The 14,357-nt window shown below is 30.8% G+C and overlaps 1 protein-coding gene across 1 annotated transcript; it reads right to left on the bottom strand.

The window, feature by feature from the left end:
* Window positions 1-1,744: 1,744 nt before the first annotated feature.
* Window positions 1,745-12,110, bottom strand: LOC130811514 (ubiquitin-fold modifier 1). Its single transcript, XM_057677838.1, has 4 exons — window positions 11,856-12,110; window positions 11,667-11,764; window positions 3,502-3,534; window positions 1,745-2,010 (listed from the first exon to the last, which is right to left on the bottom strand). Exons 1-4 carry the CDS (start codon window positions 11,942-11,944, stop codon window positions 1,931-1,933), a joined length of 300 nt encoding a protein of 99 aa, XP_057533821.1. The 5' UTR covers window positions 11,945-12,110; the 3' UTR covers window positions 1,745-1,930.
* Window positions 12,111-14,357: the final 2,247 nt, after the last annotated feature.

Genomic DNA, 14,357 nt, shown 5'->3' on the forward strand with positions numbered 1-14,357 from the left:
ATGAATAATCCCAACTATTAGGTATATTTGCTAAAAATATACCCACTAATTCTTGATACTCATTTTTAAAGCTTCGTTGTAAATAAAAAAAAAATTAGAAATAAACAATAACTAAGTTTATTTTCAACAATTATACCAAAAGGTGAATTTATTTAAAAATAAATATTATTTTAGTTTTTTTTTCAGCAAATCAAGTAAACATGGTTTATTTTTGATAGTTTTTCTTATTTTTTAATCCAGTCTAAAATAAAATTAAAAAATCAAATAAAAATTATTGAATCATCTTCCAATAAATATTATGATTGAAAATGAGCTTATCGATGAGCTACTATTTTCACCTGATTGCAAGTGATTTGGTTAATGTTTTAAATTTAGTTTTGTTTTGGAGTTCCACCCATTATTTTCCTGTAAGAAATTAAACTAAAATTATCCAATAATTAATATATATATATATATATATATATATATATATATATATATATATATATATATATATATATATATATATATATATATATATATATATATATATATATATATATATATATATTCGCACATCTGATGCTGGCCTCCAAAGGTTACGGACCCATGTCGTAACACTGTATTTTACGTGCCGGCTAACACGGGTGTCGGAAATTAACATGTCGATCCATAGTTCAATATTACCTTATTATCATGATCATTCAACCAATACTCAGATTAATTCACACAGGAATATCACATCATAAAGTCGGTCTCTTGAGAGACCGTCTCTCAAGTCCAGCCCATTAAAGCTTTATTAAACTAAAAGATAATAATAAGCTGACTAAATTAGGGATGATTTGTCAAAGAGTCCGTCTCACAAAAATATGTGTTTAGTCATAGACATTAAATATATCATTTCCCTTATAAGCTAAGAGTTGACATTGTAAGAAGCAATATATCGTCTCCAAATCCTTATATGAGGCTGAATATCAGGCAATGTATATTATATTGTCCCGTTATTTTACTTTCACAAATTTACTAAACACGTTCAAATGTTATAGAAGGTCGCTTTCAACTTGGTTATCCAACAACAAAACTTAAACTTGCTGATACACTCACCAAAATTCTTCCCTTTACTCAATTTCAACCTTCATTATCCAAGTTCGGCATAATTGACATCACCCCAAGCTTGAGGGGAATATTGGCATACCCTCTGATGACTCAACAACTCTAACTAAGTCATTATAGATCAACACAAATTGTTATGAACTATAAAGAATGAAAAGTTGTAAGTGCACCATTTACATGTTATCAATTTGTTACAACAAAATCTGTATCAACTAGCTTAGTTTCATTCCTCTAAATTCTTCCTTGCTTGAATACCATCTATTAACACTGTTGCTACTTGCTATATGATTATTTTTGAGAGATTTTGATTTTTGTTAGGGCCAGAATAAAATTTATAAAAAAACACATAAAACTAAGTTGATGAGATAAAAAAAAAATTAATTTTGAAAATAAAAAAAAAAAAAGAAAATGCGAGTTCCTAATATAAATAGAAATATAAAAAAAAAATTAATAGGAGAGTCATAATTAAACGGTGGGCAAATGAGTGACAGGACAAAATGCATAGTAGTACTTGTCGATACAGTATCAACCAATTTAGCATCTCAAAGTCGTTCCTGAATTGCTGTTTCTGATTAAACCATTTCCTATTCTCAGGATGTTAAGGTCTCTATATTTCTCTCGGTTAAGCAAGTTGAATATTAAAACAATTAGCTACATGTACAACTTCTAATCCATTTAATTATCCCAAAGCCATAGGTGAATCTTATTATTTATAACATTATTATTATTGACGTAGATTTTGAGCAATGAGAAGTCTGTTAGATGCTGCAAACTATAGAGCAGAAAGTCTAGAATATGAATACAAAGAGAACATTGCGAATTCTTATGATGATATCATCTAGAAGGAGATCTGCAGACTACCAACTCTATCACGGGGAATCAGCCTCAATTCAGATCCATGCTTCAGGAACACATTCCCTATATATATCCAAATGTCATGATAAGTAAACAAATAGTGAATGCCTTGGTTAACAGACATGCTTTTGATCACTAAAACTAAGTTGCACAAGCACTCAGCAGTTGGCCAAAAGAGGGATATAGCGAGAACCTAGCAGTAAAAGCTAAAAACGCTGCAAATGTAATCTTACACAATACAACACAGCCAAGACTGCAAATAATGGTGCATTCAAAATGCGAAAAAAAAAATTAAAACAAATAAATATCACTTTGCAGTGTAAACACAAGGACAAGCACAAGTAACAATGTTTCATGATCACAAGAAACCAATCAAACTGAAGGCCAAGGATTTACATGGGAACCTGAACTTCAACTGAAACCCACGAATTAATGCACTATGGTTTTATAACAAAAGAGATGCTCAATAAACAAAGCACCCTTTTCTTTTACGTTCTCATCATTATTAATGCCTAAAGTTTCACAATCACTAGAAACCCAATCAAATGCTTTTTCTCCCTAATGATCAAGGGTACTAACTTATCCCAAGGAGCAAAATATGTTGAATGTTGATAAACTGTGATAATTCAGCCAAAAACCAGTTTGCCAGTCATGCTACATACAGTCACACATCCGGAGACACAAATATATGACTCAGGACAACTACAAACCTAGACTATTCCCAGACAGGGCATATAAATATTACCCTTCCTGTCTGGACATAATATCTCTAAAAAGAGGTGGGATAGTTGTGCCAAGATTTAATTGTGGGCTAAAAAATTACAATTGTCTTAAAAACCTCTGAAATTCCTGATCACTCAACTGACAGTAAATAATACCCTTTTAAGAGGCCATACAACAACAAAAAAAAATTATTCTTTTGGCAGCTTTAACATTCATGACTCGCAATGAATGTTAAATTCTAGATTAATCATATTTTTTTGGACATATGATCAATCATATTGACCATTGTGCTTATGCACTAATATTTCAGATTAACCGTGTAGCCCATGTTTGATAATGTAAACAAAGGAAATCTGGAGTCAATCACTCACGCTTAGCTCTTACAGTTCAAAATGTTTAAGCAGTCAACCTATTATAAGTAAAGATATGGCAAACTTAGCTAACATACATCGTTTGTCTTTAAATAAGGATGAAAAGAACTTTTAACTATTCGTACCAACTTCAAGAAAAGCAGCTACACTGCACAAGAAAGGAAATATGTAGGAGGACAAAGCAACAAGATTCACATATTAACGACAAGATAACAGATCATCCTCCCAAGAACATAATTACAGATACGGTCTACTTAATTCTGTGTTCAAACTTCAAGTTCACGATTCACATACAATTGCCTACATTACTAGTTTACTACCGACAATTTAGATCTTAAAATGTCTAATTGAACATGTAGTGAGTGAGCATAATATCAACTTATAAGGCATTAAAAACCTATTAATTGCCAATGGAAAGGAGGAGCGAAATACAACAAGAAAAAAGACAAACTTTTATTACCTGCACTTTGTTGAGGATTAATACCAACACCATCTGTATAAAAGAGAGAAAAAAATTATATTATATTTAGTTGAAACCAATAAGAAAACAAGAAAGGCATAATACTCAAAAAATATCAAGAACGTATTAAATTATAGCATAATAAGATATTGAGATCAAGAAGTCTAGCAGGCAACATGTTCCAGAATGCATAAACTGTAAATTAATACTTGAACTTCCACAGCAAGCCAAATACTAGTTAACACTTTAAGTGCCTTTGAACCCACTATATATCTATAAGTTACAAGTCCAAAGAGAAGTATGTACTACTGACCACTAACAAGCAAAAAATTCAAACATAGAATACAATATTAGAAAATTATGCCAGAACACCATTTTATCACCGTATATGACTGTAAAGGGGTCCCTTCGAATGGAGGTACTAAGAGATAAATAGTGAGGGAGCGATTTTTATGTTGGAACATTTAGAGCATGTTAGGATATCCCTAGAGTACTATGAATTCAATGAGAAATATAAAGCTTTTGGCATTAGGTCCAAGTATATAACATACGAAGCAAGAACACAACGAACGAAGCAAAACAAGTGCAAAAGCATGATGGGCTCGAATGAGCACTTCGGTTTTGGTGAGACAAAATTTTAGAAATTTTATGTTCTTTGGATTTTGGCATGTGCTCATTCGAGCACACCTGTATAGACACAATATTTCGTGAACGAATTATCTATTTTCCTGGATAAGTGCATTCTTCGTAAGCATGTGTTCGTTCATTTTTTATTGATGTTTTCATCAGTTATCAAGACATTAATTAAGGTTGTGTTGTTTCATGAAGGTAAGGGATGAAATCATGCAACATTCCTATAAATAGAGGACATGCATGTGGTATTAAAAACAACTAGAGTACTAGACATATGCTTTCATACACAAGTTTTGTTCCTATTCTCTCTACCAATGAAAAAAATAAAGAACTTACTTAAATCTTTATAATGTTTTTGTATTTATCATCTTCTTACACACATAATCATTTCATGGCATACTTTGTACTAAGTATGTAATGAGATTGTTTGTATCTCATTGTGCATGTCACTTCATTTTTCCAAGTACCGTTGTGGTGAAATATCACAAAAAGATTATAGCCTACAATTAGTTATCACATTTTCGAGTGACTTAAGTGTTGCAAACCAACCTTCAAATTATGTCTATTTGGTGATCAACAAAGCAAGGAGTCCATTATCATCCATAAAATGCAAATACAAATATAACTTGTAACTTATATTGTTTTATTTGTATTATTTGTAATATTTTACAGGTTGATTAAGAGTCCTAATAAAGAGAAAAAAAATTCAAAGAATAAAATCCAAAAGTATTATATACTCCCAATTAAGGTGTAAATATTTTAGCTAGGCACCCTAGAATAAAATTTTCACCTCATCCTTTTTTCAACATCCATAGAAAGTTGTGAGAATTACTCACATTAGTCGTTTTTAGCGCCTAATTTTTCTTATATATTTGTTCGTTACTAATTATAATTTAATTAGTGATGGTAGTAATTTGAAAAATCTCTACGATGATTAGAAACTTGTTAATTCGTAACATGATTATGAATCGTGACAAGTAACGTGAACTTTGGAGGTTAAACTTAAAGTTGAGCAACTACCCATAACAGTTCGAAAAATAAAAAAAAATTTTATTACCCAAGCATATTATGTAACCATGATGGGAGTAAATTAAATATTTCACACATATGCAGTGATTTTTAAACATGAAGTACAAGTTACATAACTTGTTACATGTACAACAATTTTTACCCAAACCTTAAACTATCTTAGATAAACCTTTCTTACACCATATTAGACCAAATTGGGGACATAAATCACCTCAAACCAGCCCCAAAACAGCAGCCCCTAGCTGTCATACTAGCCCTCTTTTAGCCCCAAAACTCACTTGCACACTCCACCAAACTCTCTACCCAAAGCCCCTATTGTTCTTACCCAAAAACACCATCATAACAAGCATGCAAACATAATAAATCAATACATATTTGCTGTCCATATTTTCAGCTCCATCAACCTTCTTTCACTCTTCATTTTACTCCTTATTTCATTCATAAGCAAAGTTAAAGTTCAATCTTACAATTCCTAGCAAAAACACCTTATTTTCTCATCAAATCTTCTTCAAAAACCCATCTAAAACTTCTGAAAATTTATGTTTATAAACTCAAATCTCCCATAAAAATAATCTTCATCTTAAGAGCTTTCCATAGACACCAAACTTGAAGAAATCCATCAAGTATAGAGTAAGTTATGTTCATTTCTTTATTCCACTAGTTTTGTTAAAACTTGTTCATGTAAAACATTTTTTTTACATGAATCTTTCAATAAACTAAGATCATTATAAAATGAGTATTTTATCTCTAAACTAAGAAAATCATCACTTATAAATCTATAAAAATCGGCCACAATAGAAAGTAAGAAGATGTTTTTCCACAATAGAAAGTAAGAAGATGTTTTTCCACAAACATATAAATTTTGTTACTTAAAGGATTCAAGTAAAATTATGGACTTAATTAAGTATGTTGCTCAACATAATAAGTATACTCCAAATATGTTAAAATCATCACAAGTATTAGTTTGACAACTCTAACTAGGGAAGTTAAGTGCATGTTAGAAATCCAAAATTATTATTGATTTTTGGATGAATGCAATAGGTTTAGTTGAAGAGTTGGAGTTGAGACTTGAAGGGCAAGGACCCGAAGTTAGAACCACATCTAAGAACGCGTAGGAGCTTACGTGGGAGCTTACGGAATAATTATATAGGCTTGGAGTCGAGGTATGTCACATGGGGTGATTTTTAAAGGATTTAAGAACAAGTTGGGAAAGTTTGTGTATAAACTTTTTTTTTAAAAAAAAAAAAAAAAAAATTCCCAAAGAGAAGTTCTTAAATCTTGAAAAATGATGTCAAAATGATAAATTTGAGTATGGAATAATTTATTACATGTATTATTATTGTGGGCATCATGCATGTTGATTTTATAAATTATTGTATGTTTAAAGGCATGTTTAACACTACTTTGTGAAAGTTATTGTGATGGAAATGATTATATGAATTTGAAAATATTTGAAATTCATTTTAAAAGAAATTTTCAGTAGCTACTTTTTGTTGAGATTATTCGTTAAATTGATATTTTAATGGATTTTAAAGTGTTAAATACTCTTACTATAAAACATGGTATTAGATGAACTTTTCATCATCAAAAATAATTAATAAAAACATATTATAATGTCTCCAACAAGATTTGGCCAGAATATATTTAGTTTGGAATTTTTTTTTTATTATTTTTGAATAATCGTTAAATTGTTTAACGGTAAATTGTAAAATGGTAAAATATAAAATAATTACCAAACAAAGACATATGGACTTGAAATTTTTATCACATACTCATATGGACAGTAGGTAAAATTGGTAAAAGTTTGGGAAGGTTTCGTTGACATTTAAGGACCTTAATAATTTTTACTCGGTTATTAATAATCGGTAAGTTTGAAAACGGTAAAATATAAAATAAAAACTAAATGACGTCTTTTGGACATGAAAATTTTATGAGACACTTATATAAACAGTAGATACATGTTCAAAAATTTATATGGATTTTCGTGACCATATATGGACTTAAATAAATTTTATTCGATTTATCGGTAAAATAACGATATTAATTATTAAAAATACCCCACATGATTTTTAATGGTTATTTAAAATTTTATACCCCTTAAAATAGCTTCTGGAATATCATATAATTTTTTATAATATTTTATTTGGACTCAAATAATTTTAAACATATTTTATCCTATTTATCGATAAAATGTCTATACAAAATAATAAAACATCATACATGAGTTTTATAAGTTCAAATAGCCTAATAAACATATTATATGACTTCTGGAACTTTGGTATAATTTTATATAATAAATTATTAATTATTTACTAATTTATCAAATTAATAGACAATGTTTATTTATTAAAAAGTGTAATATTGTTAATTAAATTTGGGTAAAAATAGACCTATATAAAAAATTTATAATTATATTAATAACCTACTGCCTCATAGTATAAATTAAGTTTAAATTAGATGGTTTATAAATTTTACGGATTTAAGACACCATTTAAATAACTAGAAAAATATCCAAATTGTCGAAAGTAATTGTAAGATCGTTATAAATTCGCATAACCAATTATAATCTGATGGGACAACCTTAAATTCATTTTAAATAAGGTATTATAATGACTTGATTAATTTGGGCCTTGTTGGAGAATTAATATTTACTTTGTAAATCAATTATCGATTTTATTACCGGCAAAACTATCTCGTATTTAAGAAAATAATGTTTTATGAAATCTTCTGTTGTAATGATTTTATAGACTTATGAATCATATTCTAGTTGTTTTAAATGAATTTCAAAACCCTTTAAAGTTATATTTACTTTAAGAAGGATTAAAACGAAACATTTTAGTGGTTTCCTTAAAAAAAAAAAACATTGTATTGAACTTTAATTACTTTTTGTTACAATGCATTTCCATACATGCTAGTGATGCCCCAATATAATACAAAGGTTATGTTTAATGATATGATTATGCTAAGCATGTTTTACCCATGTGGGAAATATTATGATTTGATTTTGCTAAGTCGCAAATAAAGTATGTTTTGCTATGTGCAAATAAAAGATGTTTATCATATTGAAAAAGTTGATACTTTTGACTTTCAAATGCTATTAAAATTACAAGATATATATTATGTACAAAAAAATGTTTTAGCCTAAATGGCGGGTACATATGCCACAGCAAATGTTGTGTGCATGATTAAACGGCTCACCAATGTTGAGCGCTTATTGTTCACAATACCATTGTGTTACACTTGCCGGACATGTCGCGGACGGTAGACCGACTACCAAACGAGTCACAGGATGACTCACAGAGTACCCATGTAAACTTATGATATGAGTTTGAAATTGATTTGGATCTATTGAGATCTTATCATTTATGATGAAAAATGAGAATTTGAAATGACTATAGAGCCATTGAACTGGATTTGAATCATAATATGATTTATCAAATGAAAAAGCATATTTCAAAATGAATTTACTCATAAAAAAAAAGAGATTCTAATAACTTGTTTGACGGACACCAGTGTGTTTATACTCAGCCTTTTTACTGATACTATGCTCTGTATGTTTTTCCAATGGTTTTGCTTTTAGAGTAAAACCCTATGGCACCTCGACGGAGAATGGATATGCGAGCGGAAGATGAACCTGAGTTGGAGTATGACTCCCCTTTTGTTTAGATCTCGTTATTTTATTTGAGAGACTATTAGTTTAGATTTAGACTAATTTAAGGATGTAATTTGAACTTTTGACTTATTTCGATTTGGTTGCAATTTTCCTATATTTTGGACAGTTAAGACTTCCGTTATATTGCTCGGATATTGGTTTGACCTTTAAGTAACCCCTTAATTGTGTTGGCAAAAGTAAGCTTCCGCTTGATTAATAATAAATTCCAGTTAGTGTTTGCCTTCATAATTCAAGGCGGTTACACTCACGTCCATAACCATCTTATAAATTAACCATCAATTAAATTGTACTTGCCATTGCCAATAACATTACTTCTCTTTCCTATTAATTTTTTCGATTTTCAGATATGAAAAATAGATTTATAAATTTAGTAAAAAAATCAACAAAATTAATCAAAAACCTTTGTCTTTGCTTTGATTTTTTAGCAAACAAATGAATTTAAGGGCTTCAACTAACACCACCACCATGATTATTTTTTTTTTTTGTTTCGGGATCATAAAAAGAAAACGTATAGTGTGGGTTATTTGATTTTAAAGGTAATCCAAGAACATTTTAGCAAGATTTTGAGATTTTTTGAGCAAGACAAAACTTGCATAGGTTTGCGAGTTAGCATGGAGTTAAAAATGACAAAGTTTAGACAGTGATATGGATTAGAAGTGAGATAAACTTTTTTCTAGAATAAAAATGCCAAACCAACGTAAAAGTACTTTTTTCATCTTACTAATTCCTCCTTAAAATTTAATTTATTATAGGAAATCCCTGATAAAAGAGTACTCCTATGTTTTATGAATTGAAAGATTAACTGAAAAAGAAAATTTGTTTGAATGATAAAAGGGAGAAGATATATGTGGACAATGAATTGGGTGAAGATAAATCCAAAAAAGAAAATTTAGCAAAATCATTAGGCATCCAAAAATGATAAATGTAGCAAATGGGACGGAGATAGAACAAAATACAAATTATGAATTCCAATTCAAAAATTATGAAGCTCCACTAGTTCAGATAATAGAATAGAAAATTATATTTCTAATAAAGGAACATAAATGAAAAATTATTTGTCCAAACATGGATTTAAATTTGTCCAAAAATTTCTTATGTTTTGAAAGCCTCCTCAGAATAACATTGGTGTTCCTTGAACTCCAAAACTCCTTCAAATATAACTTGACGGGGAAGATCAACACATTTGCTAAGGGGGGAAATGCATTCTCAATAATTGACAGCTAGGCACAAGGAAGAAAAAGTTCTAATCCTTTGGAATTAGAATTTGTGATAAGCATTCAGTGGAAAATCTATAATATTATATTGTAACACAGCGTTAGCGATCATACTACTAATTGATAAGTAAATGTTGAATATTCTGTATCAGCATTCATGGTCATTATTGCATAATAATCTATTGTTTTATCAATAAAAAGTATATTCATGCCAGTTCAACTGATTTTGCAAGATAAATGACTATAAAATTTGCTGAGATGCACTATCGGACTGGATGTAAATAAAACATGAATAGGGGCTTTTAAGTTATATTAAACACCATTAATTTGTTTCGGAGATACTAAGAAAGAAAAGAACACACCACATGTCCATATACACAGTGTGATCTTTTAAAGGATTAGACGTCTAATTGACATATTGCATTCCTTCCTCTTTTTGAGTTATAGCGAGTAGTATTGCAAGAGCACAATAGCATTACATTACCAATTGCCTAAATGATTTGTCCTGCTAAATAACCTTTAAAGGATGCAATTTATTGCATAACTCAGCTTGATCATGGAGTAAAGTCTTATTTTAAAACAAATATAAAAGAGTTTGTGAAGATTATAGGTGACTTGGTTCACCTAGTAATTAGGACAAGATTAAGAGTATTAATCAAACATGTTAGTGTTGGAAAGAAGAGTACCAAAGTACACCTTTGGGATTGGTTGAAGGAGTACCAAGATATTACGTTACTACATTGTACTCTTCGTATGGGTGAAGGCTTTGAGAGCAAGGAGTATATCCCCATCAAACATAGGATAAGTTCAAAACGTGTAAGGGGACCAAATGGGGACCATGAGACACGTTGCACACAACAAAGGAGAAAACAGGAGCTGGCAGCCCGAGCGGCTATGTGCTCGAACGAGCACAAGCAGGAGTACACATTATGCCTCCGTTTTTTGCTTGTGATGTTGGCCTATTCCCTTGAAACTTCTATGTCCTACTTTTGCCTATACACTAGTTCTAGATCTTTGTTTAGTGTGCCAAAGTCTTGTTTGTAAAGAGACTATCATTGCTTAGTATTCTCCCTCATTAGCTCCTATCTTCCTACATTTAACCTCCATTTGTAATTCATTTAAGTTTTGTATTTGTCCTTAAAACACAATAATATAATCATAGGCTGGAATGTAGCTCAAGATTGGTGATACACCTAAAATCTTGTTTTGTCTCTTTATTTGATTGTTCATTGTTGTTATTCATTAGTTACTTGCATACTTAGTTCCTACTTCCTACAACTAATACACATCAAAACACCCACTTAAACTCTATGTTGTGATCTTTGGTGAGTGAGAGTGCCTCTCATTTCAGAATTTGATCTATAGTTGGTTGATACAAAGTGTATTCCAGATTGTCAAAGAAAGGAAAATCAAGGAAGATAGAAGCTCAGACAAATGTTATCAACTAGTTCATCAATAAAAATTCAAATAGCAACCTCTATAACCAAAATTGTGGGTATCGATCAAAATTCTGAACAGAAAGATCAAAGAACATAGTTTTGAATGAATTGAATTCCCATCTACAAAATTATGCAATCCAATATCAGTAAAACGAAAGATGTAAATCGATAAATTACCATTGGTGATGATAGCGCTGGTTTGAGGAGGAACCTTGAATTCCTCGGCGGCGAATTTGAGGACCGCCGTGAAAGGTGCAGCCTCCGGCACGCTAAATCTGTTTATAATTGGAGAATTAATCATTCAACAACTCAATTTGTTGGTCAAATCGAATTAAGAAACCAGCAATTGTGGAACAGAAAACTTACACTTTGAAAGGAAGCTTTGGATCGGATGTCAGTATGATCTTGAAGGACACTTTGCCTCCTCCTGCAGCTCCTCCTGCTCCACTCGCCATTTGATTTTCTCTTCTTTAACTCTTCTCAAGCTGTGAAATTGTGGGGTTGCGGTTCTTCTCTGCTTTTTTCGTTTTGTGCTGTGCCTATGCGTGTCCTTATTTACGCTTCTTTGCGTAAAACTTTAAAACAAAAGCCTAATATTCGTAGCGTAGACAAGAAATAAGTCCAAATTCTGCTTTAACGCGGTCCGATCGTAAGACAGTATTAAATTATCCTAAATAATATCACTAAATTAATTAAAAAATTTATAATGATACTTTTTTTTGAGGGGAATTTATAATGATACTTGAATATTTTATTTTTAATTGTTTAATTCTAGACGTTAAAAATTAAAATTGACACTTTAGATATTAAAACTCACTTTAGTTTTTTAAAAGTGTCACTTTATGAATAGGTCTCATTGTACGGTCTTATTCAAGAGTTATTTGGAAATACGACAGCGCTTAGATTTTATCTTATTAACAAATAGTAACTTTTATAAAAGATCGTACCTAAGTGAGATGGTCTAAATGCAAGAGTCATTTTTTTTTTCTAAGTAACTAGTTGTCCCCGTGCGTGCTAGGCACGTGACGTTACAAGAAAAACAAATAAACTTTAGTCTAAATATATTTTTTATAAATCTCTAAAACCAGGTAGGCATCTAGGTGTAAGTCACCCATTTGGTTCACAAACATGAACTATAGATCATCGAAAGTCATCACAGCTACCCTATTAGATGTAAGACATCCAAACAAAATGCAAGAATGAGTATAATACACTTGAGCAAAGGTGATATAAGAGCAGGCCGAGATGTTGTGACAACTTCTTGTGGTATTTCACTGTCCGCAGCAACAACCATTGGTGATGTAGTTGTAGAATTAGATGGTGTGTGACCATCTTGCAACAATTTAGTGTCTGATGTATCTATCAAAGGCACCTTGGATTCTAAAAAAAAGCACCTTGGAAGTAGTTTTAGAAGCACCTTCTTTTTTTTTTTATCTATGGTGTGACAGCTGGTGTAGCATCACTTTTCAAAGGTGATACTAGTGTAGACTGAGACGACGTGATAGCATCAGATGGTGCTGTATATTTGGTTGGTGTGTAAACATTTTTTGGAGCTTCATTGTCAGTAGAAACTGATTACAATTTTAGTTGTGTTGGTTTTGTGTGAGTATGCTATGATGTAGAACTTGTCTGTTGTGGCTCAGTGTTCACGTTATTTGTTTCTACTGAGATGGATTTAAATGTCCACTTCAACACACCATTTTTAGACAGTGCTGATGTCAAAACAAGGTAAATGAAAAGAGGCTTTAGATCAAGTGCCTTAATCATTTATTCTAATGTTGCTAAGTCCTCCTATTAAAAATCATAACATATCACAATTCGTATACGTTTCTATTTTCTTTTGTACGAACAACTAAAAGGAATTAGGGCAATATTGTCTTACATCATTATTAGGTTTATAGATTTCATCTATTGTTTTGCCAAGCAACTTAGCTATTGTGTCACTAAACGCTGTTAGTTGTATTTCTCCGGCGCTGTCATCTGCTATAAAGGACAAGGCGATCCTAAATAGTTTAAACATATGCTTAGAAAGCATGGCTATAACAATTGTAAACTTTAGTTGAATACATATTAATTCTATGCTTACCTTGGCATAGAAATTGATTCTCTTTTGGTGCAGTAAGGACATTCAAAAGTTTGGTATTTTGTTTTGTAAACTTTTTGGTTGCACCCATCGTAGGCTAAAAACTTACAAATGTCTGTATAGCTGAAAAAGCATATTGAAGCTTTAATCCAATAGCGTTGTTCTTGAATTGTGTCAGAACCTCTACAGTCGATAGATGCAATCAATGCGTTGTTTTAGTATAAATAAAAACTATACCCTAGACATAAAACAACCCAATGCATGTTTTGCTAGTTTTCGCACTTGATGCATTCAGATAACTCACCATTTAAATTCTAAGTTCTACACTTCTTTTATTTTAATTTGTCACCCAAAAATAGGGAAAAATAAAACAGAAAATGTGATAAAATTTGTGATGAATCAAAGTTATAAAAATTTTAAATAATAATCAAACATTTATTCAATTTATTGGAAAAGAATGGAATTTTAAGTTGTTTTACTACCCTTTGTATCTAACAAGAAACAAAATCTTAATGCAACTATTTTATGAAGTGAAAGTTGAAACTCAGTTTGAATCTACATTTAATAGATGCATTCAATGCATACTGCTTTATTATAAACAAAAACTATTATTTTAAATTTAATATTACCATTTTTGCTTTTATGGCAACAATTATTGCAAATTCTCGTTCATTAGCTGTTGTTTGGGCCTTCAAGATTTGCTCTTTCTTGTGCATAAGCAAAGTCACATACTCACACGTGATTTTACTTTGCGCAAGAGCAAAGTTGATTCGACCATGACAATG

The sequence above is a fragment of the Amaranthus tricolor genome, chromosome 4, assembly GCF_026212465.1.
Source record: "Amaranthus tricolor cultivar Red isolate AtriRed21 chromosome 4, ASM2621246v1, whole genome shotgun sequence".
NCBI lineage: Eukaryota > Viridiplantae > Streptophyta > Magnoliopsida > Caryophyllales > Amaranthaceae > Amaranthus > Amaranthus tricolor.